This window comes from Carassius auratus, chromosome 8, assembly GCF_003368295.1.
Source record: "Carassius auratus strain Wakin chromosome 8, ASM336829v1, whole genome shotgun sequence".
NCBI classification, from domain to species: Eukaryota; Metazoa; Chordata; class Actinopteri; order Cypriniformes; family Cyprinidae; genus Carassius; species Carassius auratus.
The window spans coordinates 19,353,942-19,379,505 of NC_039250.1; the positions used below are offsets into that span (position 1 = coordinate 19,353,942).

The following is a 25,564-nucleotide window of genomic DNA, read 5'->3' on the forward strand; positions in this document are numbered from 1 at the left end:
CTCGTCACACGCTATGTTTAGGAAATTAGATCTAGGCCTGGTTTCATGGAGAGGGCTAGATTAAAACTGGATTAGGTGATAGGTCAATTAGGACATATAAGTAGTTTTTATAAACTTGCCTTAGACAAAAAAACAAAACAACAACAACAAAAAAAAAACAACAACAAAAAAATACTTAGTGTGCATCTTGAGACAAAACAAAAGCACAAAGGCTGTTGCAACACAGTCTCACTCCCTACTCCTCAAATGTCTGACATGCACATATTTTAAGATCAGTCAATTCAAGTTTCTTTTATTTGGAACAGCTCAGATTTACAATTTAGTCTGGGATTAGATTTAACCTTTGCCTGTGAAACCGGGGGTTTGTCTACAAAGTGCAACAGTAAAAAAAAAAAAAGAAAAAAAAAGAAAAACAACAAAACTGGTCTCTTGACTGTCTCAAATGAAGTGAAAGGGGTTATAAAAACAGTTTATTTGAGAACACCGTGCTTTGAATCTGCTTGTGTCCATTAAGTGCTCGTGAACAGCTGAATTTAGCGCCATTTGCTTAAAGTAAACCTCTTGTTCTAGCTTTAAAGAAAACTAAAACTAAAATTAACTAGCTACATACATTTACAATCACGTTTTATTAATTTAGGCATTTATCATTTATTTCTTAGTTTACGTAATCGTATAATCTTACAATCGTACATATATTCTAACATAATAAAATAAATACACATATACATTTTTTTATACTTCTCTATTGAAAAAAAAAGAAGCTGCGTAGCATGGACATTAAACAAATAGCATTAATTCATTGATTTATTAATGCAAAGATTAACGCATTCAAAAATGAGTGTTAATAACAGATTGAGTTTCGTTTTCTTTTTGAACAAGTTCAAAAACTTTTGATCCGATTTAAGGAACGCCCTTTCAGCAAAAGAGCTTCCCAAAGATCAGACACTTGATCTGGATGCGCGACAGTCCCTTGCTGTCACGAGCTTTAGAAAGAGAGCAAATGCAAAAAGGGCAGTTAGATGATGAAAAAAAAAAAAAAAAAAAAACATTATTAATCATAATATTAAATGTTGATGATGACGCCCTTTTCGTAGGATTACAGATGACACTTTGATTTTACTGTATAGAAAAATAATTATATATATATATATATATATATATATATATATATATATATATATATATATATATATATATATATATATATATAACAACGTATAATAAAATACATTAATTCAGCTAGTTAGGCATTTAAAAAGCCTAAAACTATAAGAAAAGGCATCAATATTAGAAGTTAATTAGTTATAATGTGGAAAATGTGCAGACAGCAACGTGTGCAAAACTTTTTGACACGCGCTACAGCAGCGTTCCCTAGTTAGCCACTAAAACAATTATTACTTAGCTAATGTAAGGCAGTGATGCACAGGACCTTAATTCCTGTTTTCTGGCATTAAAATCTTCACATGAATCTTTTTACATTTATTCATGAATTCATAGAGCGCAGAGGCTTGCGGACTGGCGCCTGAGCTCACCCCAACTGGAGCCTCATCCAGGCGGCTTGTGTGTCTTGGGATAGGTCCTAAAGCAAACAACAGGTTGAGATTGCTGCCGTCGATTATTAAAGTGTCCCAGGGACAATAGAGATTCAGTGTTCCATTCGACACGCCTGAAGAACTCTTTGGAAAAAGGGCACAAAATGTGTCTCGATGGGGGCTTCCACCGCGATCGAGTCTGCGTGCTGCCTTTTTCATTCCTGTCTCCCGGGAAACCCAGAGATATCGCGTGCCTGATAAAAGTCGATAAAACACATCACAGGGCTCCTCAACACACCTAGTATTATTATTAGTAGCTAACCTAATAATAAATTTTCACAGCTACTCCTTTCATTAAATATATCTTAAATAACATATACATGTATATATTTTTTAAAATCTATGTAACAAATATTTACATAGATAAAAGTAATGCCTAATATATATTAAATTTAATAATTAAATGTATTTTTTCTTTTATCATCCAGTATATATAAACCTCCTGATGTTACAGTTTAAAGCAAGCTTGTATACTCACAAGCGTTTAATTTGATGTAGTGTTTTCCATACACGAAACCTGAAACAAATAAGATCTCTGATTTTCTAAATGGCAGAACAGGTGCACACTTTAGTATGCGTCTCTTTACAGCTCTGGGAAACTGAACATCCTCAAAGGCGACATCTAGTGGACTTGCAACGCACTTACCGTAGATCAAGTGTTTATTTTCTTCAGAGCTTGAGCCTTAGTTATCAAAATACAAACAGCCATTTTGCTACAACTTTAATCGGAGAGAAATTATAACCTTTTTCTATTTGATTATTAATTCATCTGCTGTTTTCATGCAGAAAACATCTGCCATTTAACATGGGATTGTATATTGGTATATTAGTCCTTATAAGAGCTACAGAGGGCAACTATCTGCATGTCAGCCTCAATGGGTGGTATGCTATGTGCGGGAAGTGTAAACTTTTAATCGTTAAAAATAAATAAATAAATAAATAAATAAAAAACCCTTCTGGTGCATCAGAGACAGAGTTTGGTAAAAAGTGTAGCAGGCAACATTACGACCCATACACATTACATACATTACACAGCATAAACAGACTCACGTACAAGAACTTGGCCTAATGCATCTGGAACATGACAGGTTCAGGGTTAAACTTGTGGTGACAAACTCTTCAGTCACTAGAGCATGACTTGAAATGATGTGGTGCCTTTCACTTTGACATGTAGAGCATGAATCTGGTTCACAAAGCCAAAGCCAACAGTGGCTAACCTTTGACCACAACCTTCACTGTGTTCAAAGAACTTCATGAGCTTATCCTGAGGTGGAAGGGACAAAACAGAAAGTGTTCACATTAGTTCGGGGCATTATTGTATCCGTTTGCCATTTTTGATCATACAGACAACACAATAAAAACCACTGTAGAAAACATGTTTATTAGACAAATTATACACAGAAAGCTTTGCCACTTGTAACAGAGGCCTCAGTTTGTTCCATTTGAATAATATGCAACACATACAACAAAATAGGCCTATATTAAATACTGTACATTATAATCAGTTGAAAATGATGTAATCCTGTACAATTCTATGTATGAAATAAAAAATGTTACAGGCATAGCAGGTTTTGCATGCTTCTTTTACGGGAAAAAAAAAACCTTGCCTCCTTTTTGCCAGATTTGGAAATTAAAATGAAATGAAGTTGAATGAGAATGCCTGACCGTCAGAAACCGTGGAGAACTTCTTGTAATGTGATAGTGGCTAACTGAGCTTTACAGACTCAGATATTTATACTCTATATCTTCTTTAAATCCAACAAAAAAATTATCTGCATGTAAAATATACACTTTAATGTCTCTTCATTTACTCTAAATAAAAATCTTTAAACTGATACTAAATAAAATTGCTCCTATAGTCTTTCAGTAATCGTATCTTAAGAAAAGTACATCTAGAATGCTTGCGTCAAAACACTGTTGCTGTTCTCTACACACAACATTTGCGAATTAGTCAGAGGATAACAAACTGAAAGCTCATTCTAAACGACTAACATTAGTAAATATTAATACAGTTTATGTTAGTGAAACGGATTGGATTGTTTTCTGTCCTCAGAAATGTGTTTTTTTTAAACTCTCACCACACCCCGATGGCCTTGTTTAAACAATTAGCACTTTAAAAAAGTTAGATAAATAGTACCCCTTAACATTTACGAAATTAAATAGAAATATATTTCAAATAGCCCCTCAAAAGTCGCCACCGTATTAGCATTTTCAGATAGTATCAGGTTGTGGGCTGACACTAGAAAAGTAAAGTAAAAAAAAGTAAAAGCTCATGTTAAGAATTTCTTTTAAAAACCCTCTCACTCTTTGATTTTTCAAAATCTATGATGCACAGCCGCGAGATTGTGGCATATACAATGAAGCTATTCTACAGAATGTTTTTGTCGAATCCTGGAGTATCCTACAGAAGTGAATAAAAACTCTTAATGGTGCAAATCAATGTAAGATGATGGCACTGAAGCAATTTCAAAACTAATCATTAAAAAAAGAGAAAACTAAAACTACAGACAGCTCTGAACACATTTTTTTTTGTTGTTGTTAAAACTCTCTGACCAGACACATTCCACGCATTAAAGATTCGTTATACTTTAAGTCAGTAAGAGACATTTAGTAGCATTTGACCCCCCCCCCACAGTATAATATCTTTATTATTATAATTTTTTTTTTTTTTTTTTTTTTTTGTATTTTAAAGTTGATTAGAGTCTTTTCCACAGAGTGTCCAGACTCAAAGTAGATCTCAGCTTCAGGGAGATGGCAGAGAGGATGAGAGGTCTTTAGAAACACAGTCACTCGCTGTGAAGCTTCAGAGAAGCAGGTTGTGTTCTCTCAGTTTAGCAGCGCCATGTTGAAGGCGTCCGCTAGAGGGAGTACTGATCGTTAACCAAAAGCAAAATTCAGTCGATGAGTTGACAAGATTCTTCCAAACTGAGTTATTGCAGATCTGGGAAACACATGGCAGAGTCTTTTTTTTTTTTTCTTCTCAAAAAAAAAAAAAAAAAAAAAAAAAGATTCCAAAAACCGGTAAACATACTATTCATTGCAACATTTGAATCGAATGTGGCAAACAAAAGGCAAATTCATTTAGTTCACAGAGGAAAATCTCCCAACAAACCACAATGACAATAAAGATCATTTTAATCCACCCTCGTCCTGTCGGCGAGTTCAGTTGGGACGAACGAGCTCCGTCGCGCAGAGCAAAGCCAAGAGAAAACGACAACCGAAAAGGAACATTTGTATTTACATATATCTCTTTTTTGTTTCCAACTCACAGGCCCAGGAACCCCTGCAGTCTATATGGAGGTGCCCCTGTCTGGGTCGTTGCCGTAGCTAAAGTTGGGGGCCGGGGTGGGCTGATACGGGATGCTGGACATTGTCTTGATGGGGCTGCGAAAGAAGCCGCCGTTGGGAGCCCGCTGCCGGAAGGGCCCCCCAGTCCGGTGGTCCTGCACGGGGCCGAATGCGAAGCCGGCTGCCGCTTTGGCCGACAGGCTGCGGCTGAGAGTCTGGATCTGCTCGGGGATGAAGGTGGTGGTGGTGATGTGCGTGTTGCGGAAGTCGCTGATCTGCTCCAGGGCCTGCCGGGCGGCCGGGAGGGAGTCCATGTCCAGGGGTGTCAGGTCGATGGAGGAGGTGGAGAACTGTTTGTGGGGGCTCTCATCCTCCGTGCACAAGCTGTTAACCCGGTGATGAAGGTGCTCCAGGTCGATCTCCTTATCGTCCTAGAGGAGGGGAGAACCGGAGGAGGAAAGTGGAGTGGGGAGGGGTGCGGGAAGAAAATAAGGAAGGAGAGAAGAACAGGAGGAGGAGCGTAGGTTGTTACAGGATCAGAGGAGAAAAGAGGTGTAAAGTGAAGAGAAAAGGTGTGTAATCGTAAGCAGATACAGCGGGATGGGTTAGTGAAGCGGGACGGCGCGTAGAGGTTAATAGGGAAACGGATGGTCGGTGGAAGAGGAAACGCAGGCAAAGAAAGGTAAGACAAGGTAAGAGGTGGTGAGCCAGTGAGATGGGAAGGAAGTGTTCGGATGTGGTTGGGAATGAATGGAAACATCGAGAACATTTAGAAGAAGGTTGAAGGTGGGTGTCAATGGAGAATAAGCAGGCCCAATGAGGTTTTAGCATTCGCATGGTTAGCAAGAAAGAAAATCAGGAGGGAGGAAGGTACAAAAAGGGAAACATACTGAGCTATGTTAATGAAAACACATCAGTCTTAACTAGTACTGTCCTTGGACTTATTGAGAACTATCAACACCATTAATGCTATTGCGTGACACATGGATCTTTGGATATGTAGATACAGTCTATAAAACCTTTCCACTTTCAAGCCATCTGAAACCACGGGTTGATCTACAGTATATTTGTTTATAGTACTAACATAACCACTAAAATATGTGGCTTGCTTAAAACAAAGAACACTCACGGGGTGACGTGGGCTGACATTGTGGCTGCAGTGAGATAAATGGCCTCTGGATTGGACCAGCCTAAAGCACTTTGTTGATTGCAGCCACCAGCGGCAGGCAGCGTAGACCTGAGTAAAGAGGGGCGGAGGGGAACCTGGTCGGGCCGAAGGGGGTGGGAGGTCAGGGGGCAGCTTGTAGGTGCATGTCCTACCACCACAGTGGAGGAAGGCAGTGTAAAAGGAGAGTAGGAGTGAAGGGAACAAGGATTGTGGGAATGACAGGACACATTTGTGGTGTTTTCTTGAACTAACGAGGGGCCATGTGCTTTTCGAATGCTTTGTTGTGATTTGAAGATTTTTTTGTGGGGCGGGTTATGATTGATCCAAATATGAATCTAATCCAAGGCATTTTATTCTAAGATTTATAGCTATGGATGTGACACTAGTCTGAAATCTTTAAACCAGTGGTTCTCAACCTTTTTAGCACAGTTATAATGGAGCTACATTCTGAAGGATTAGGTACACACATATCACCTTTGTCTTCTGAAGCATGCACACAATGCAAAGACAGATTGTTGTCTAAAACTACAATTATTGAGATCTATTAGTCTAGATCTATTAGACTTCACAAAGGCCTGACTGGTATGATTTAAGTTTACACTACATTTTAAAAAGTCTGATTATTGCTCTAGTTCGACTAAAGGTGCATGTAAACACTTATTTGTGAACATGTCTGTCAATACATTAATTATTAATGATAAGAACTTAAATTTGTCTTTAAAATATATTTATATTTTAAAATATATTGATTTTTCTTACAATTTTAAATATAGACAGCTTAGAAATTGTATTATTAACACACATCAATGCATCATTTGAAGTTTGCTGGTGCCCCCTAGTGGCCCCCGATTGAGAACCACTGCTTTAAGTGACATCTTACAGGATTTATCAACTCTATTAGGATTCTGGGATTGAATACTGAATTAGGCACTCAGTCTGGCAATGCAACAGCAGTATAAATCTAAAACAAGTTTTGCAAATACCAGCTTGCTGGGAAAAAGCTATTTATATGGGTTGCTCCACTCCAAAGCTACACAGCTCAAATAACTGTTTGCTCTGTCATTTCTGTATTCTTTTAGCCAATTTTGCCTAGTCTCTATGCAGCTATTATTGTATTATTGTATTCCAGAGCAAAGTAACTGTAAATCTCTAGGTTTCTGGAAATAAATGGTGATGGCCTTCTTTGTAGCACCCTGCCGGACACTCACTCAGCAGCAAATGTTCAACTGCTGAAGTTCGTACAAAACGTATTGTAGCACATTTGGTGCCAGGGCGATTTCATAACCTACATGGGCTTGAGACTTGGAGAAGTGCGGAAAGAGTGTAGAGCTCAGTGCTGGCAGAAGACAGTTCGCGACGGGATGGCGAACGTGTGCCTCAGCTTGGAGTCGAGGGGTGTGGCGCAGCATGCAGGTGACAGGTGATTGGAGGAAGGCCTGAGCGTAAGCATGATGTCAGTCTGCGGCTCATGACACGGCTCGTCTTGCCTCACAGACGGTCCGTCTGCTTGTGTCTGTGCGCGTGTTTGTGAGCGCGTGAGAAGTATGACCAAACACACGACGCAGGCAGATGAGAGGATGGGAAAGAGGTTGTTTTCAGAGAGGTGGGGGAATGAGTAGAAAAAGACAACAAACAAACAGTCAGCACACAGACGTTGTTTTTTTTTTTTTTTTTTTTTTTTATGTCCAAGGAGCCAGATACCTGGAAGTGTGAGATGGTAAAAATGGCATTTTGCATTTCTCTCCCACGCCCGCTTTAACCCCTCAACACAGAGTACTTATCTATAAAACAAAATCAACAAAATAAAAGTTGTTTCAGGCTTTGACAGAAGGATAACATGACTTTTTGGTCTTTTCTGAAAAATAATCAAACATTTTCAGAGTAATGACTGACACAGAATGCTGTTTGGTGCTCGGCGGCCTCTGTAATTATGCGGCTACATGAGGTCTGACTTTCAAATACTCACTTTTAAAGTCTCCATGAATATAATTTCAATAAATTTTCTCCTTTGTATAGGATTAAAAAATGGCATCATATATATTATTCCTTTTTCCTTGCTTTTAAGATGGAAAATCAGTATTTGAATGCAGACCTCATACTGTGGCCTAGAAACGTAGAGGCACCGCAGGACTCCAGACAGCCACAATATCAATGACACAGCAGACATCTGAGGTGAAGAACTTTTCATCATTTAGTTATTCAGGAATGATTAGGACACAAAGCCTGGCATGTGAAATGACTTATTCACACAGCAAAACCTCCGGTTCTCTGGACCGCCTGCTCGTCCTCTCTGGATTGGCAGGTGGTGCGCTATAAAAATTCGGGTTGCAATACGTAATTCATCACTATGAGTTTGAACTTGTTTTGACGACTTGTCGTATCAAATTATTTCACATCAATTGCGACACCACAGAAGGAGCCGTGACAGGGAGATCACAGAGAAACAGAGGAAACAGGGACAAACTAACACCATGGCATATGCAACGTGTGTGTGTGTGTGTGTTTCAGACACAGAGACACAAGCACAAAGCCATTCTATTGTTCTGATGTGTAATGAACTCAGTGTTAGCCAGGTGTCAAGAAATATTACAAAGAAAAGAAGCAGCAGTCAGGAAGAATTAGGAAGTACCAAGACACTACGACACACTAAACAGAAAGTTGCATCATGCTGAAAGATGAAAGAATGGTTTTTAAGGATGTGCCAAAATGCCAATTAGAAAAGACAGCAAATGACAACAAATAGTGTTTTCCAGTTAAATTAATCCTTAAAATAAGCTACTTTTTCATGAATTTATATAACATCTTATTATATATATATATATATATATATATATATATATATATATATATATATATATATATTATTTTCTGAAATCATAGATAATTTTACTGGAAAAAAAAAAATAAGTAAAGGCAGTAAAGGAATGTGGATAAAACTCTGTGTGATATGTTCTAATTTTTAGTGTTTTGTTTCGTCTCGTTTGCTTTTGGCACTAACACTTGTCGCTCGCTGGACCGTGCGTGTTAAAATGCGTGCTTATCAGCATGTCAGTGTGAATATTTGTGTAAAGCTCTGCCAAGCTTCTACTCTGATGGAACCGTCTGGAAGAGTGCTCCGAGGAATGAGCCCAACTCAGCATGATCCAACCACTGGGGCAGAAAGGAGCGGGTTCAAGTGTGACCAGAGCCAAAGCACTCCACCCCACTTGAAAAATCCTCAGAGAGAATCATCTCTGTGCTCAGTGTTATATCTTCAACTACACCACTATGTTGGCTATAATTACTGACTAAACATACTCACAGTTTATAAAGTACAAGGTCCAATGTTAACTCTCTGGAACAAAGGCCAATCACTGGTGAATTTACAGGTTATAAATATTTATAAGTGATTTTATTTTGCATTATATATATATATATATATATATATATATATATATATATATATATATATATATATGTAATTTTTTTTTTCATTCTATGCATTGTATATTTATATAAGAAAATATGAGAAAATAAGAGAATAAGAAAATATGAATTATTATGCATATTATAGGTAGAATCATCTGAAAGAAATGAATCATTGTAATAATCTAAGATGCATTAAGGCCATCAAGAGTGGCAATCAAGATATTTTGTAATGTTACAAAATATTTATATTAATTTATATTCTATTTACTAAATGCTGTGAACTCTCTGAACTTTCTATACGTCAGGGAACCCTGAAAAAAAAAATGGTTTCCACAAAAATATAATTTGATAATAATTATATGTTTCTTAAGCATCAAATCAGCATATTAGAATGATTTCAATGATTTTTTTTTGACAGTTCATGTGGCACTGAAGAAAGTAATGGCTGCAGGATATTCAGCTTTGCCATCACAGCAATAAATTCCAATTTAAAATATGTTCAAATAGAAACAGAAACTTTAGTTTTGTTGAAATAAATTCAGCCATAGTAAGTTTAAGATACTTTTTTTTTATATATTAAAACATAAAAATGCCCTGAAAGCAAATTTTTCACGGACAAAAAATAAGTCAGACTATCATTATTACAAGTCGATTTTAACCATGTAATGTCACAATTCCCCCAGCCATTCAGAGTTAATTTGACCTTGTTCATATGTGAGTAAAAATTTGTAATTCATATTCTTATATGAATTAAATCTGCTATTTGTGGCATGCTGTAATCAAAAACTAACACTACACTGAATCATGTTAAACCAACAGGTTTAAAAATGTTCATCTGCCATTTCTGGAAGAAGCAGATGAGTTACACTAATGTCAGAGCATAATGATGACCAGAGTGGACAATGGCCTTCAGAGGAACAGGGATGAAGGAGAGGGGCTCTCTCTGTGGGGTCATGAGTGGCCTGCTGCTGCCCCTGACAGATGAAAGCTGCTTCGTGGCGGGACGACGGAAGACAAGAAAAGGTCCCTGACCACTGATCAAAAGCACTACGGAGATTGTTTTTCAGGTGGAATGCTGGAGATGAAATGCTGTGTTTTTTGGCCTGTGGAGAGTCTGATGACACGGACCAGAGGGCTGCGAGGAGAGGTCAGGTGTGTATGTTTGGGGGTGGGTGATGGGACTCGGTCGGAGTAATGAGGGAAATGGGAATGTGATATCAGGAAAGGAAACACCCACAATATGACAGCTGCAGAAGATAACAAGGAGCTATAAACTCATCAAATCAAAGAAATGCGTCAAGAGCAACATCACAAAGGTTCATTCGCAGCCATATGAACGTGTTGTCACTGTTACCAAGTGTTTTCATGTAAAATGCAAGCATTTAACTGCAGAGTGTGGGCTCATTTGTTAATTATTGTTAACTGGATGCCAAAGAACCTTAGGCAAACAGTTGTTAAAACAAGAAAAACATCTAAACTGATCTTCACAAACTGAAAGATGGGACATTAATGAAGAATTAGAGCCTTGTTTTAAAGTAATTATCCAGATATATGCAGCTTTGATCAGCACATATATTTTCTAGCACCTGCTTATTTATTAATTTTTTTTTCTCAGCAGAGCTCTATTACGGTTAATGTGCTTGGCAGGCAATTGAACAACATTGAGTTCTTTTTGGAGAGGTTCACTTGTTTAAATGTGCTATCAGAAAATTAATTTGTTGAAAAAGTGCATTGTCTGCTGTTTGTGATGCTGACTATTTCTCATTATAAACTCTTGTCTGTTTTGTTGGTGTTGTTAATATCCTCCCAAGGCTGGGTGGTATGATATAACCAGTAGAGATTTCTGCTTAACCGTTACATCTGTGTGGCTATCAGGAGTTATGTTATTTACAATTAAAAATGATGAAGAAACTTATTAAGTTGTGTCTTTTATATTGGTTACCCTGGCCGAGCAACTTTTGCACATAAATATTATAGAATGATTTGTGGTCAACGGTATGTATAACAGCTATTTTTCAACAGCTTTAAATGTTGCAATTTTTTCCGTATTATTATCTTTTAATTTGCAACCATACAGTACCATATAAAGAGAAAATGATCATTTAAGATTAAGTATCTTTAATTTGTAAAGTATAAAATCTATTGCATCATCCACAAATTTGTATAGCCACATGGTTAATATAACAGTAATTAATATTAAAATCTATATTTAATTGATATAACTGTTAATTATTTGTATATTATATTTTATATACTTTAATATATATATATATATATATATATATATATATATATATATATATATATATATATATATATATATATATATTTAGATATGAGCAGCCGTTAACTTGACATAAACTCATATTAGCATAAGACTTTGGTCATGCTGCTCATTTTTACGACCTTTTTCCTTATTGTTCTTTATTAAGTTGACATTTAAAGGGGATATTGCTGAACTTGAATTTGAAAAACAACTGGATCCGATCTGTTCTTGGGCAGTTGTAAAATCTCCCACACTCTTCTGTTAATGATATAAGTTTATGATCAACCACATCCCTACATCAACTGTCAAGACTCTCACCTCCTTCGATGGCACTCTGGAGCCCTTCCTTCGCGTCCACCAGGTTTCCACAGTGGCAATAAGACAGGAGAGCACCACACCGGCTGCTAGTACAAAGAAGACCCCAGCAAAGCTGTGGATGTCCAAGGCGCTGCCATTCTTTCGAGTGCCCACAGGAGAGTACAGGTCACACGGACTGTCCCGCGGCCACCACTTCAGCTTCAGGATGTCCATGTCTCCATTCTGCTGAAGCTCCAGGATCCTGGACACGGACAAACATATTGATGATTCTTTTTTGTTAGGGGCACTTAGACTACATCAAACTACAGCTACATTTTAACATTTATCCTGCGATACGGATAGTGAAGAATCCATGAACTATTACTCCAAAATGGATTTCAAGAACAAATTTGATGTAGAAAAAAGTCTGAACACACAAAATCCTGGCAATTACTTCACATTTAAAAATAAAAAAAGTAAGAGACACCATAAAATCCATTATAACCCACCATCTAAAACTAGAGTATTTTTCTTAAAAACTACAGACAGAAATGTTCCCCTAACTCAAGAAACATCCATTTGTTTAGAATTAATGTAGCAGTCTTAAGTCAGCTAAAGTAAGACAAATATGAAGCTTCATTAGATAACTGAAGTGCTGCACTCCATGCCTGGACATTTACCACAGGCCTAAATATATGTTCGTTTATGCACAATTTTATTGTGTGTCGCATTACAGAAATGGACTGTGTTATGGATCGAAATTTAATGTCAGATTGCTTCATTCTTACACATTAATTGAGCCACTGAGATCTGTGTAACACTCTATAAATAACTCTGAATGGTCCCAGTCTGTTCAGTGGCATCTGTTGCTGCAGTGACAGACTTCTTTTCTGGACACCAGGGGGCAGTGTCTCCTCAGCAATGATTGCAGGCTGCAGTGTCTAGCTCACCATAAAGAACGAGCGTGTTCTGATGTAGTGATGGCAGTTTGTAGTAATGCCAGTCCAGCGGCTGCAAATGAATGATAATGAATACAGGACACAAAGGTTTAGGAGAATTTGCCTCATTGATTGGCTGATCTGTATTGCGTGTTGGTCTCTCTCTCTAGCCTGATTTTCTGCAGTCAGGAGTCACTGCACAGTTTCATCCCCCGAGGAGGAGACTAGCCAGCTTCCAAGAGCCCATATTCACATCCAAACTGCAGCTGCTGCAAACACTTACCCAAACATCCACGCACGCAATGAAAATGTTCAGTATTCACAGTAACACACAGGACTAGGCCATCTGAAACCCTGTTCGACATTTATTTAGAAAGCTATTCTTCATTTTTATACCCTTATCCCTGTCTCATAAAATAATGCAGGAGTAAAAAAATGTCCTATTGCATTCAACAGATGGAGAATGACCCTTCCACATTCTGCTATGGATACAGCTCACCGGACTCACAACAAGGTGGGCCAACGTTGAGAGATTTGCTTTATAGACCACTTTTTAAATGTGCCAACAACATTTAGCCATGCAACACTACCCACATATGTTGCTTCAGAGGTTTCGGAGTGTGATAGCAGAGACCTGAAAGCACAATGAGGACAATTCAAGAGAACAGCACAAAACACACCAGGGGAGCCGTGATCCAATGCCATTTCAATGCCAAGTACTGTGACTGAGTAAGCAAAGATGTAATCAATGTCCCACTCGTCGTTCCAGGGTATTGTCCAAAATGAAAGAATTAGTTCACTCAAAAATGTTAGAATTTACTCACCCTCATGTTAGAGTACTATAAAAAAAGAGAAAAGCAAATGTATATTCAGGTTCAAGAAGCCATGCATTTACTCTCATGTTGTTAATATTCACGTGAATAATCATGATTTGCAAATAAAGTTTGTGAAAACAAACTAACATTATAAGTGAGCCTCAAGGAACATTAAAAGAATTACAAATAAGTTCTCCCTGACTGATTTAATGATAACTCAGCATGAGATTGGTGTGATGCACTGAAAAAAAGTGAAGAAACTATTTTCACTCAGAAATTAACAGTGATTACCAATTAATTAACACATTAAAGTAAACATGGAATTCCGAAGTAGAAAGACTTTTTTTTTCAAAGTGTAGGAAGCATGCAGTTGGTGTATTTCAGCATTGTTACATCATTTGAAAAGTATTATACTATTTAATAAAATAAATGATTTCAGAATTAGCTTTAATTTATTTTTATTTTTTTAAGTTTTAATTATGAAGGTTTCCTCATGGTAGTGAATTATATATACACATTTAGCCATTTTAACATTGGTGTGTTTTCCAATTCGCGTTTTCATTTTCCATGGTATTAAACCACTGTGATGAATGAGTTCTGAGATGAGATGTCTTGCTCTTTAGTAACAGCTATTCCTTTAAGACCTCATTTCCACTGGAGGTCACCACAGAACAACTATCACAGGCATATGGATCGGTCTACCCTTGAAAAATTAGTCTGTGGCATTTATGAGTGTTTCCATGATGGATGTGTCAACTCTCGGTGGGTCAACAAGCTGTGTGCTGCTTCAGGACTCAAATAATAAGTTACATCTGACCACACTGATGGGATGACAAGGAAGAAGCAAGCATGAATTTAAAAGAATGCCTTGTGTAACCAATCTTAAGGAGATGTTTTATTCTGTTCTACTCTTCCTGTGACATCTTTCAACCCGAGTGTAAAGCAAGTCTCAGCCTTCAAGGACTCCTATTAGGAAGCTTGTTTCTGACCTTGTGGTTTTTCCGGCAGCTGGTCCTGGGTAAATTAACAGTCTCTGTGCTTAATGAATTAACACCCTGGTGTTTTTAACAAATGAGGACTGTTGTGATCCACAGGAATTAACACCAGGCTTTTTCCCTGCGAGAATCAACTGTCCAGTTTTGCCCTTGAGGATACGCCACATGTTTGTGTTCAGGAGTCTCAGGAGAGACATGACAGTAGACATCTCAGAGGGGACCAGATTTTACCTTGTTAGTTGAGAAGATAAGCCCAATGATGGCCATATGCTGAAAGTTTTTTTTAGCATGATCACTTTTGCTAAACTTCTATAGAAAAGTTTTTTCATCAAACGTTCTTAAAAAACCCCATGAAAACAAATCACCTGAAAAACAAGTTCTTCTTTATTGTACTGATGCCTTTCCTTTTGAAACAGGAAGTTTGGGCTTGTGATTTGTATTAAAATGTATTTAAATAGTCAAATTTTTAATCTAAAAAGCATTTTACAAATAAACTGACTTACTAGGGCTGCCCCCTAATTGTCAACGTTAGTTCACCAGAAGACGCTTAGTCAATCAAAATTTCATTAGTCACTTAGGGTGTACTCACACTAGCCAGTTTGAACCGTGCCCGAGTGCGTTTGACCACCAAAGCGCGGTTCGTTTGACTAGTGTGAGTGCTCCAAACCGTGTCCGGGCCCGGCTCGATTAGCCGGCCCTGGCCCGCTTGGAAGAGGTGGGCCAGAGCACGGTTCAGTTGGACTATGATGTAGTTGGACTATGGCGCGGTTCGCATACAGTGTGAGTGCTAACCGTGCCGGAGCATGGAAAAGGACGCGTTGCGTCACGGTTTTGCGACGCTCCAAAACCAACATGGCAGGGAAAGGGTCGCTTTGGTCTACGGCAGAGGTGCAAAACGCATAAAAATTCAAAACTGCAAAGTCCTTGCTGCACTTCAGCTGGTACCTTGCAAACATCCTCATACGAGCAGCACGATTACGTGAAAATTTTCACGCCACTAAGGCGACACATCTGTTTAACAACAGGCTGTGAGAGGGCTGTGGACCAAACGACACAAAATTATCCACAAAGAAAACGATGGACTCCATTGTGTTCAGTGAGCGCCGCTCTTCCTGTTTATCCCGAAACCGTCGCACCATAATGACGTAAGCGTGCTCCGGCACGAATGCTGAAACCCTATATGTGAGTGCAGGCCAGTGGGGGAGTGGGGAGGGGGGACAATCGTACCGGGCCCGGTTCATGGCAACCGTGCCTAGTATGAGTACACCCTTAATGGCAGAAAAAAAAGTCCACAGGAAGTGTTGTCACACCATGATTTACAGATCATTAACAGCTGGTCTGTGTGGTAATTACATTACATCGGTCAGGACATCCAAACTTTTGTTTCGATCATCAACTGCAAATGTGGCTTATCAAGTAGCAGCAACAATATATGACCACTCGCTCCAACATTAACCCAGACAAATGTGCACTACTGAAGTGTTTGTGTGGAGTATGAAAGCTGAACAGTAGCGCACTCGCTGTAGGACAGTTAACATGGAGGCGCCAGTGCGATCATTTGCATTTAGCTTATCAACTTAACCTATCATTTTAGCTCATACAGATAAGTGTAATACAGCATTCAAATCTTGATGAGAGGTGTACTTTTATTTGTGTGCACTCAAAATAACAATTAACATTGTGCTTTTGTAAAATAATGAATTTAACCATGGTGTGCTTTCTGCCATCTCTCTATGAATTTGAGCATGACAAAAAAAGAAAAAAGAAAAAATTAACTGAAACTCTGTTTGCCTCACAGACATAAAACAAAAATATATATCCACAGAAAGCAAAATGCCCGTTTTAAATGAAACAATTCAAATGGAAAACTAATATATTTAGATTATGTAATTTGTATGAAATGTGCATGTCCAGTCTTCTTAGCTTTTTTTTTCCCTGACGCACTGATAATCATTGTTTCTATTGTGTGCTGTGGCAAGCTGTGTGCACATGAAGACTTCTTAAGCATTTATATGGTTTACTGATATAAACGTGATTAATCGAATAATCGCTTCAAATGAATGACTACTAGTCGACAAGAAAAATCTTTAGTTAGGACAGTCTTACTGAAAAAAAAGAAAAAAAAAAGAAAAAAAGAAATATATATATAAATTATATAAATATAATATAATATAAAATATAAATTAAAATAAAGAAAAACATAATTCTACAGACATTTTTATAATTTCTTTTGGCTTTAGTCCAATGACAACAAAACAGGCAATTACATTTTTTTTTATATCATCACATTATTTTGCAGATTAGTGTAATTATATTTACACCCTAGCATACAGATTAACTTTATACGCTATCTAAAATTACAATTTTGATTTCATGAGGGTTTGAAAAATGAGCCCTTTTACCACTTAAAATCTGATGCTCTCCCTGCAGTCTCTCACAGGGAAACAACAGCTTCGCAACAGCAGACAATTTATTTGTTCTTTATTTCATCTCCTTCCAAAATAGAGGCATAAATGAAGGGAAAGGTGAGTAAGGATGAGGGGAGGGAGATAAGCGGTGTGCATGCCGAACAAGTTGTGCTCAACTGTAAAGCCAGGGCAAACGCAAGCAACAAATTCACCTGTTTTTGTCTTTGAACTGCCATATCAATGACCAATCACGGTCAAGAGAGTTCAGCTGGCTGCGGTCCACGTTCAATATCGGGGGCTAAACACAGACACTTGGCCCTGTGTACAGTCCAAGTCCAGATCAACCTGATTCTCCATGACAACTGGGTGATCTGATAACAGCAACATGCTTTTATTTAAGACCTCAGTATGACACTATGTTTCTCGGTGTGCCGGGTTGCAGTAGCACTTCCAACTAATTTTTCAGTTCTTCTGGGAAAAAGGTGGGTAGGGATTTGCGGTTCTCTCCTCAGGTCTGTCTATCATGTAGTCTCCTCGCTCGCCTCTTGGGCCCTGTGCGCTGATTCGAGTGTGGACTGCTGGAGCTGTTGCTATGGCAACCAGCTGCGGCAGAAATGATCACGTTATTAGATGTCTCTGACTGCGGGGAGACAAACTACTTGATAAGAGCTGGGAAAACACGATGAGAAAAGGAACTAAAAGACAAAGGCAAGCAGTTTTTTTTTTTGCCTTGGAAATACAGATGGAATTTCTTCTCAGCTTATCAATATGAATCAGAACATCTGAGGGATGCTTGACATCACAAAAGTCTGGGAAAGACAAATATCAGTATAATAACCACTCGTTTGATTTTAATCTCAATGCCGAACATAACAATATATATACACATTAAAGAAAGATTGAAGATGCTGTAATATTTCTAAGCGAGGGAACACTCTGGACTGCAGCGCAAGATAAGATCAGATTGACATCATTTGTGTCATAATGCTGATTATTTTCTGTATAAAAAAGGAAGCTAAAATCTAGGATACATTAATGCACTTACAGTAGAAGTGAATGGGTCCAATCTGTAAATGTCAAAATACTCACCGTTTCAACAGTACACCCACAAGACAAAAACAATACGCATGTTAAAATGATTTTAGTGGGAAACAAATCCCTTGCTAACCTTTTCTGTGTAAAGTTATATCTTAGTTTCCAAGACAACATAACATAATAAAGCCATAAAAAAATCATTCAAATTATTACTTAAACAGCTTAAATTAAAGCTCAAATAATACACAACTCGCAGCAAAAGAATTAATGGAAGTGCTTTTATAAACTTCACCTTTCTTCTTTCAAAGGGGTCATGAACTAAGAAAACAAAATTCCCTTGATATTTTGAAATATGAGAGGTCATTGTACTGTAAAAATATCCTGTAAGTTTCAGAACTAAAAACTTTTGCATTAGTTTAAAAACATAACAGCTTGTGGAATATATGACTTTATGATGTCATAGTGTGGATAAACCGCTCTGCAGAAGATGGTCAACACCTGCTTCTACATCACTTCCTGTTTAGCCCCGCCCCAATTCTACATCCCTGCCTATTTAGCCCATCCACCGATTCATGCATGTAGCATAAAAAAACAAGAGTGGCAAATGTAAGTCTACGCAAAAACCAAATAATAAAGATTCGAAGCTTTGAAGGTTGTGGAAAAACATAATTTTTGGATTGCTTTCCTTCTGATCCTAACATTAGGAAATGTTTATTTATTGTTACATTTATTTTTAATTAAGTTCCAAAACATCAACTTGATCCTCCATTCACTACAATTTCCCCGCAGAGTTTTTGTTGTTGTTGTTTTTTTTTTTTTTTTACAAACAAAGCACAATTCGACGGAGGATTTTCAGAAACATTAAAACTAAAACACAATGCTGTGCGGACTATACTGGATCTGGCAGTAATGTTGCAAGTGCGAGTAACTGTTTGTGATTACAGATTTTATCAGGTATCAGATTTTATCAGGCTTCATTCACTTTATTGCAAGAAAACGATGGACAATTTTTTTTGTTGTAATCAACATTATGCCACAAATGTTGTCAGTTAAGCTTAACTAGTACTGAACCTAAACAGTTCCTTTAAGCTTATGGAAAATTTACTTCAATTATTCAAGAATTAGGATAATTAAAGGTGTAATAGTATGGGATATGGGACATGTTCAATTCCCCCGGCTCTGTTTATGTTGAACCGCTCATTCGGTAAAAATCTGCAGTGTTAACATTGTATTTATTTACCAAGCTCAGCACTTTCAACGGCAGAAATGTAATGCTGCTCTGTTCTAATGATTTCTATCAGCTGGACAATGAGTCCAAAATGTCATGTGTTCCCAGCACCATTTGCTAAGGGACTGACTTTGTGTAAACAGGCGACATGTGGCCATAACCAGGCTGACATGGGTATCTGCCCTGAGGAGTATAAGCAAGCTCACATCTGTCCTGGAAATTGACTGGCACTGTGGGCTGCAAATGTCAGGTATAAGCGGCAATCGCTCTAGAGTCTGCCATTTTTAATAGGGTAATTGGTCTTCACTCTTGCTCTTCACTCCTCTAATAACCCTGCTGATGAAAACAACAAGATGCAACTCGATTCTTACAGTTTAAGAAGGAAATGTGAGTAGTGGTAGCCTGCACAAAATGCACTGCCATGATGCTAAGGTGTTGGGCATGGATTCCATGCTGTTATTTTGTTGGTAAAGGTATTCTGAGTGGTTTTAAGAACATTGCTATGTCAACGCCAGGGTAATGGGTTCAAAACAAAATATAGTCTTAATCAAAATATCAAGATTCCTTGATTGATTGATTCCTAAATGACCAAGGAATATTTTCCACTCATTTCTTCAACTAAAATTGTTCAGGTTTGTGTTTCCCGAAACCTTCTTAACACTAAGTCATTCTTAAGTTGTACCTAAACCTGTACCCAGGGGCGGAGTGGCAATCGGGACTATCAGGACTTTTCCCGGCCGGCCGGTCGGTTGATGAATTTTCATGATCGGCACTGTATTTCTCAGTCATAGTTACCCCCCTGCACACTCATCTCATCTCCCCCGTCATATTCTTCGTACAGAACTTTCATGGTCACAAAACCAAAAATAAAAACGAGTATTTAATTCATTTGTTTGTTCTTAAATTAACATAAAATGGAGTAAAACCTCCTGGGAATGGGGAATTCGTTTATCCAATGAACCGATTGCAGGTCAAGTCTGTTTACAGAAATGTAAGGAGATAATGAGCGCCCCCTGCCCCCTCGTCTAATGGCATGACCCAAAAATGGCACACGCCAGACTAGAGAGAGAGAGAGAGAGAGAGAGAGAGAGAGAAAGCGCGTAATTCTAGAAATAAATAAATAAATAAATTGACAGTCAGGAAGGATTAGCATGGTTGCATAACATTTAACGATACCCCCATGGAAGGCAAGAAGAGAAAGGACAAAGGAGGGGCCGAAAAGGCCAGAATGAAGAAGAAGCGGATGCTGGAGGAAGTGCTCAAAAATTGCGAAGGACGTCTATATTCCGATTGGTTGCTGGCGTTTTGTCGCTGAACCGCGTCATAGCTCATTATTACCATAAAGTTGAGCCACTTTCAACTCTCGGATTGACGCTCTGGTCACTCAAAACGCAACGTCAAGGAATTTGACGCTCCTTGCAGCTGAGAGAAGCCAGCTTCCATTGAAAATGAATGACTTCCGGTAACTTTGGAAGCTCAGGTCAGCGGCCGTGTGAACGCCTCTCACGTGGGGTTGTCAAGGTAGCAATTTCACTGGATCTAAACAAATCAGTCTAACCATAGACCACGTGACCAGTAGCGGTGATTTCTTAATATATTTAAAATAATTTTGCAAGGGTTATGATGTTAGTAGTATATCGTTTTTAGCATTTTTTTTTTTTTTTTGACCACCGAGGGCCGGTGGTTTATGAAATTTCCCGGTAGATTTTTTGGTCCCACTCCGCCCCTGCCTGAACCTTATCATTAATACGTGTTTCCCTGAAACATTCTTAGTTAAGTATACCTTTCGGAAGTCATACTTTCGGGAAGGTTGGTCTGGAGCACTCTTGGCTATATCTTAATATTTTTCTTTACATCTCATTCTATATGAATATAATAGTTGTGCAAACTCAAAGATGGCTCTAGCTGTCTGTGAAGCCATAAAGTGTACTTAAACTTAAATTCAGCAACTTTTAGATCTTGTTGGTCTGATTTTGTTGAGACAAATTCAGCTGCTTGTGGCTCTCGTATTTCTGTCTTTCTCTCTTTTTCTCCGTAATAGTAGCTGTTGATTATATGTTTTTCCTGTTGCATTTTTATTGAGTAGGTGATCCAATAACAAAAATGTATGATTTACACCAACATGTGATGCGGCTGCTGGGCAATCAACCCCGGTTGTGTAGTAAATGAAGACACTAAAAATGATTGTGATAATATAAATGAACTATTCAAAGGCCAGTGGAAGCATACTGCCAGTTAGTGATACAGGCTATGTTTGCGCATGAGGTTGCGGGTTTGAGCATTCATTTCAAAATTATATAAAATATCCACAGGGTTAGATTTAGTTTGCAATTCAGATTATTTTTTTAAGATCCCATGACTCCTGATAAATGCAATTTCAACTATGTCTCAAGTGCTTCTAGTTGGAAAGCACTCTTACCACAATGTTTTTCTGTAGGCCCAAGGTGTTATTTTATTTTGTTATTTTTTTCTCTCTTCTGTTAAAAGCTGTTAAATTATTTAGCAAAACCCATGTAGGTTTTACTTCTTGAATATTATGTGGTGCCCACTGGGAGGTGCTCTCGGCATTTATTTTTCTCTCCAGGTTTTCTTTTCTGATGTGATGAATGTTGCAAAGCAAAAGTACAAGTTTTACACAAATTAGTTGTGTTCTAACAGGAAAGAGTTTTGTGTCTTTATTTAAAATCAACACTTCCTCACACAACTGCAGCAAAGCAACTCATGCATGGAATGAATAATCGATTCTAGGGCCATTGATATCAACAAATTCAGCACCGCCGCCATGCACTGCACCTGGTAACGTTGCACATAAAAATATATATCTTAAGCAACCTTCTAAGGTATAGTTCGGAGAACCTGCAGAGAAATGGTACACCTTTAGTTAAGGCATACCATTAGAGGTTTCATAATGCGCTAAGAGAAAGCATTATAGGGAATCACAGCCCTGACCCTCAAATATCTAAGTATGAACTTTAGTAATCCAAACAAATAATAAATAAATAATTAATTAAACATTTAGTAACAAAAAAAAACAAACAAAACACACACACACACAAAAAAACAAGGAACTTGCTTCCAGATAAAGATGGCCACTGTTTAAACATCTCAAGACATATCAAATACAATGTGAAAGAAAGCACTCTCCTTACTCTAAATGCTAAGCTTTTTTATTCACAACAGCTAAAAGACCCTCTCCGTCGCTCTTTATTTCACACCCTTTATCTCCCTCTCTTTCCCATGCCTCCAGTGTAAACCAACACACCAATCAATAATTTGTAATTTAGAGCTCAACCTAAGAAATAATGGTTTTGCAATTGCCCATACATGCCAGATTACAAACCACATGTGCTCAATAAACAATAAACTCCCTGATATTTTTGGATTGGTAGCAGACTACATAAGTCTATACATTTACACATAAAGACACGTTCACATACAGTATTCTTCATTAATCAAATGGCAAAACATTACTATTAAATACTTCTCAAAATACCACTTAATAAACAACATTTTAACCAAATGTGTTTCAGTATACTATACTGCATTGCAATATTTATCTGTGAAATATATTGAGATATGACAAAGCACAGAAATTATTACTAAATGACATGAACAGCTCTATTTAGAAATAATATGGTGATTTTTTTCCCCCACTGATATTATGGATATATTATGAATGATTTGTTTTTGGCCCATAACTTGACTATAAAATAATAAAATAACTGTGTGATTATTGCTAAATAAAAAAATACAAAATAAATAAACACTAAAAATACAGTAAAATTAAAAAAAGGAAAATGAAAAAATAAAATATGTAAATATTAAATAATATACAAATATATACATATAATGTCTTCCTTTTTTAAACATTAAGCTTTTATTTTGGTGGGTTTCTGGCAAATAAATACATGTACTGTATGTTCATCTACATGTGTGCTGCTGAAGATACAGTGTTTCTGTGACTCAGATTGGCTTGGTTCACAGTAAATGAGATGCAGTGAGATGCTGAACACCGTCATCGTCACCGAACATCAGTTTTATTTTGATATACTGGGCAGCCCTAATACAAATGGTAGTTTATCCAATACAAATAAAACTCATGCTTCTTCTCTCAGACCTCCACTAAAAGACAGCATGCAGGCTAAACCCCAAAAATGCTGTATTTAGAGCTTTTCGATCAATCAGCATCAATCTTCCTCTATAAATTAAATCTATGGTTCAGATGGCTGCCATAAACTCAATCTGAAGAACAAATTCAGCGGGACTCTATTCTATGGGCTGGTCATCTACAGAATTCTACAAAGCAGATTGCATTAAATGTCATTTTTTTCTTACTAAAAGTGAAATGTTTAGAGAATTATATGAAATTAACACACAGATTATTAATTTATAGATAATTTGACAAGTTGTCAAGATTTATGAGATTTCAGGTGCCTCCTATGCAGTATCCTGACAAAAACGCATGCATGTAGTCTCATGGAAACAACAGATGGAAGATGGTGATCTGTGGTTTGGAACGGTAAAAGCTCTTCAAAATCCACAGGATTTTACAAAGAACAACTGTTCCTAGAGGACAATGTAAGTGATCAAGGTGCACTTTCACTAAAGTACGGTTTCTATGCATATTCCTTTTGGTACCTTATTTTCATTTCAGTGTTTTGTGAAGTTTTCCTCGTTCTCTTCCCTCTGTGGGCTACTTTACTTATGCACTATGGCAGATGTGTTCAGCTACTGCACTAGCATGTTCTCTCTTCAGACTCCTGGTGATGAGTAAATGCAGAACATGTATCGACTTTTACCCCAACAATGGGTCCATCACATCATGCTATTATATTTTGTCTGTCACTATACTGGTATTTCAATAGCAATAGCAATTTCACTCAGAGTGAGTGATTTAACATGCCGTGGATCTCCATTCAGCTTCCCGTATCGTAGCAGCGGAGCGGAAAAACATGTTCCAGCTATTAAGAATTGTATGTTGATACATTTGATCTCCACTGGTGTTGTATTCACTGTGCAGAAGCACTGCCTCTTAGGTGAGCCAAAAGAGTTTGTCTTTTCATTTGAAGAATTGAGCTCAGTTGACTGGGTAAATTTGAAAGCCTTTTATAAAACACTCTCATATAATTCTGCTAAGCAATTTCCTCTGCATTGTTTCAGAAACCATAGGAAACTTTTTAAATTGCTCTATTAAAATTAAAGTTGATAGCTGTCCAGGACCACAACAATGACGGGAGAGAAATAAAATGTGCATTTCAATTAATATTCTGTTTATGTTAATAAGGGCCGCACACCTTTAGTGGATTTCAGGCAACACACTGCTCAGCACACAGATGGAAATACATAAAAGGAAATTGAGGGGCCCAACAGGGAAGTGTTTTTAAAATCATAAATGCAAGACTTATCATTAATGAATTTTAACAGGGGAGACCATGAATAGTTGTAACATAAAAGTTTGCGTGAGTCTGTGTGTGTGAAACTAGAACACTAAAAAATACAAACTTTTTATATTTTAAGTTTTGCATATGCATTCATTTTAAACAAATTAACTTGTTTAAAATGTATACATTGTATATTTATATTAAAATTTAAATAATAATAAATGTAAAAAAAAAAACAGCTTTCCACTAACTCAATTTGAACCCAATCTTATATATATATATATATATATATATATATATTAGGGGTGTAACGGTTCACAAAATTCACGGTTCGGTTCGATACGATACACTGATGTCACGGTTCGGTTCGGTTCGGTACGTTTTAGATACAGCAAAATGTAAAAACATCTCAACTTTTCAGAATGCTGCAAGCGCACCGCGGGTCATGTGACAAGAACTAACCAATCAGCTTCATCCTTTCCCGTAACAACGTTGAAAACTCAGCCAAGATGAAGGAACAGCTGTTCACAGTTGTATATGGATTGCAATTTTGAAATAAATTTAGTAGCAGAGCTACTGCAAGCGATTTTTAGAGCTTGCAAATCCATTTATCATTCGCTGAAATTTCCGCGTCTCATGGAGAGAGCACGTCATTGTTGCTTAGCAAAGACAGACGCCTCATGAGCGCTTCTGCCCGAGCGCTTTGGAAAGGAGGAGAAAGACGCGCTTAGCGTTTTCCACGCGT

At 37.6% G+C, this 25,564-nt stretch overlaps 1 protein-coding gene across 4 annotated transcripts in view; it reads right to left on the reverse strand.

The window, feature by feature from the left end:
• Nucleotides 1-4,586: 4,586 nt before the first annotated feature.
• The window catches only part of grid2 (glutamate receptor, ionotropic, delta 2), a 398,666-nt gene continuing 377,688 nt past the window's right edge, over nt 4,587-25,564 (reverse strand). The window contains exons 15-17 of one of the 4 annotated variants that reach the window (XM_026270098.1): nt 12,041-12,281; nt 7,338-7,561; nt 5,224-5,311 (exon numbers count right to left, since the gene is read on the reverse strand). In XM_026270098.1, the coding sequence (XP_026125883.1) occupies nt 7,379-7,561; nt 12,041-12,281 (424 nt within the window). In that variant the 3' untranslated portion in view covers nt 5,224-5,311; nt 7,338-7,378. Of the gene's footprint in view, nt 5,312-7,337; nt 7,562-7,749; nt 7,830-12,040; nt 12,282-25,564 lie in introns of those variants that run through there. The other 3 variants (XR_003292669.1, XR_003292670.1, XM_026270097.1) reach the window with 3 other exon arrangements.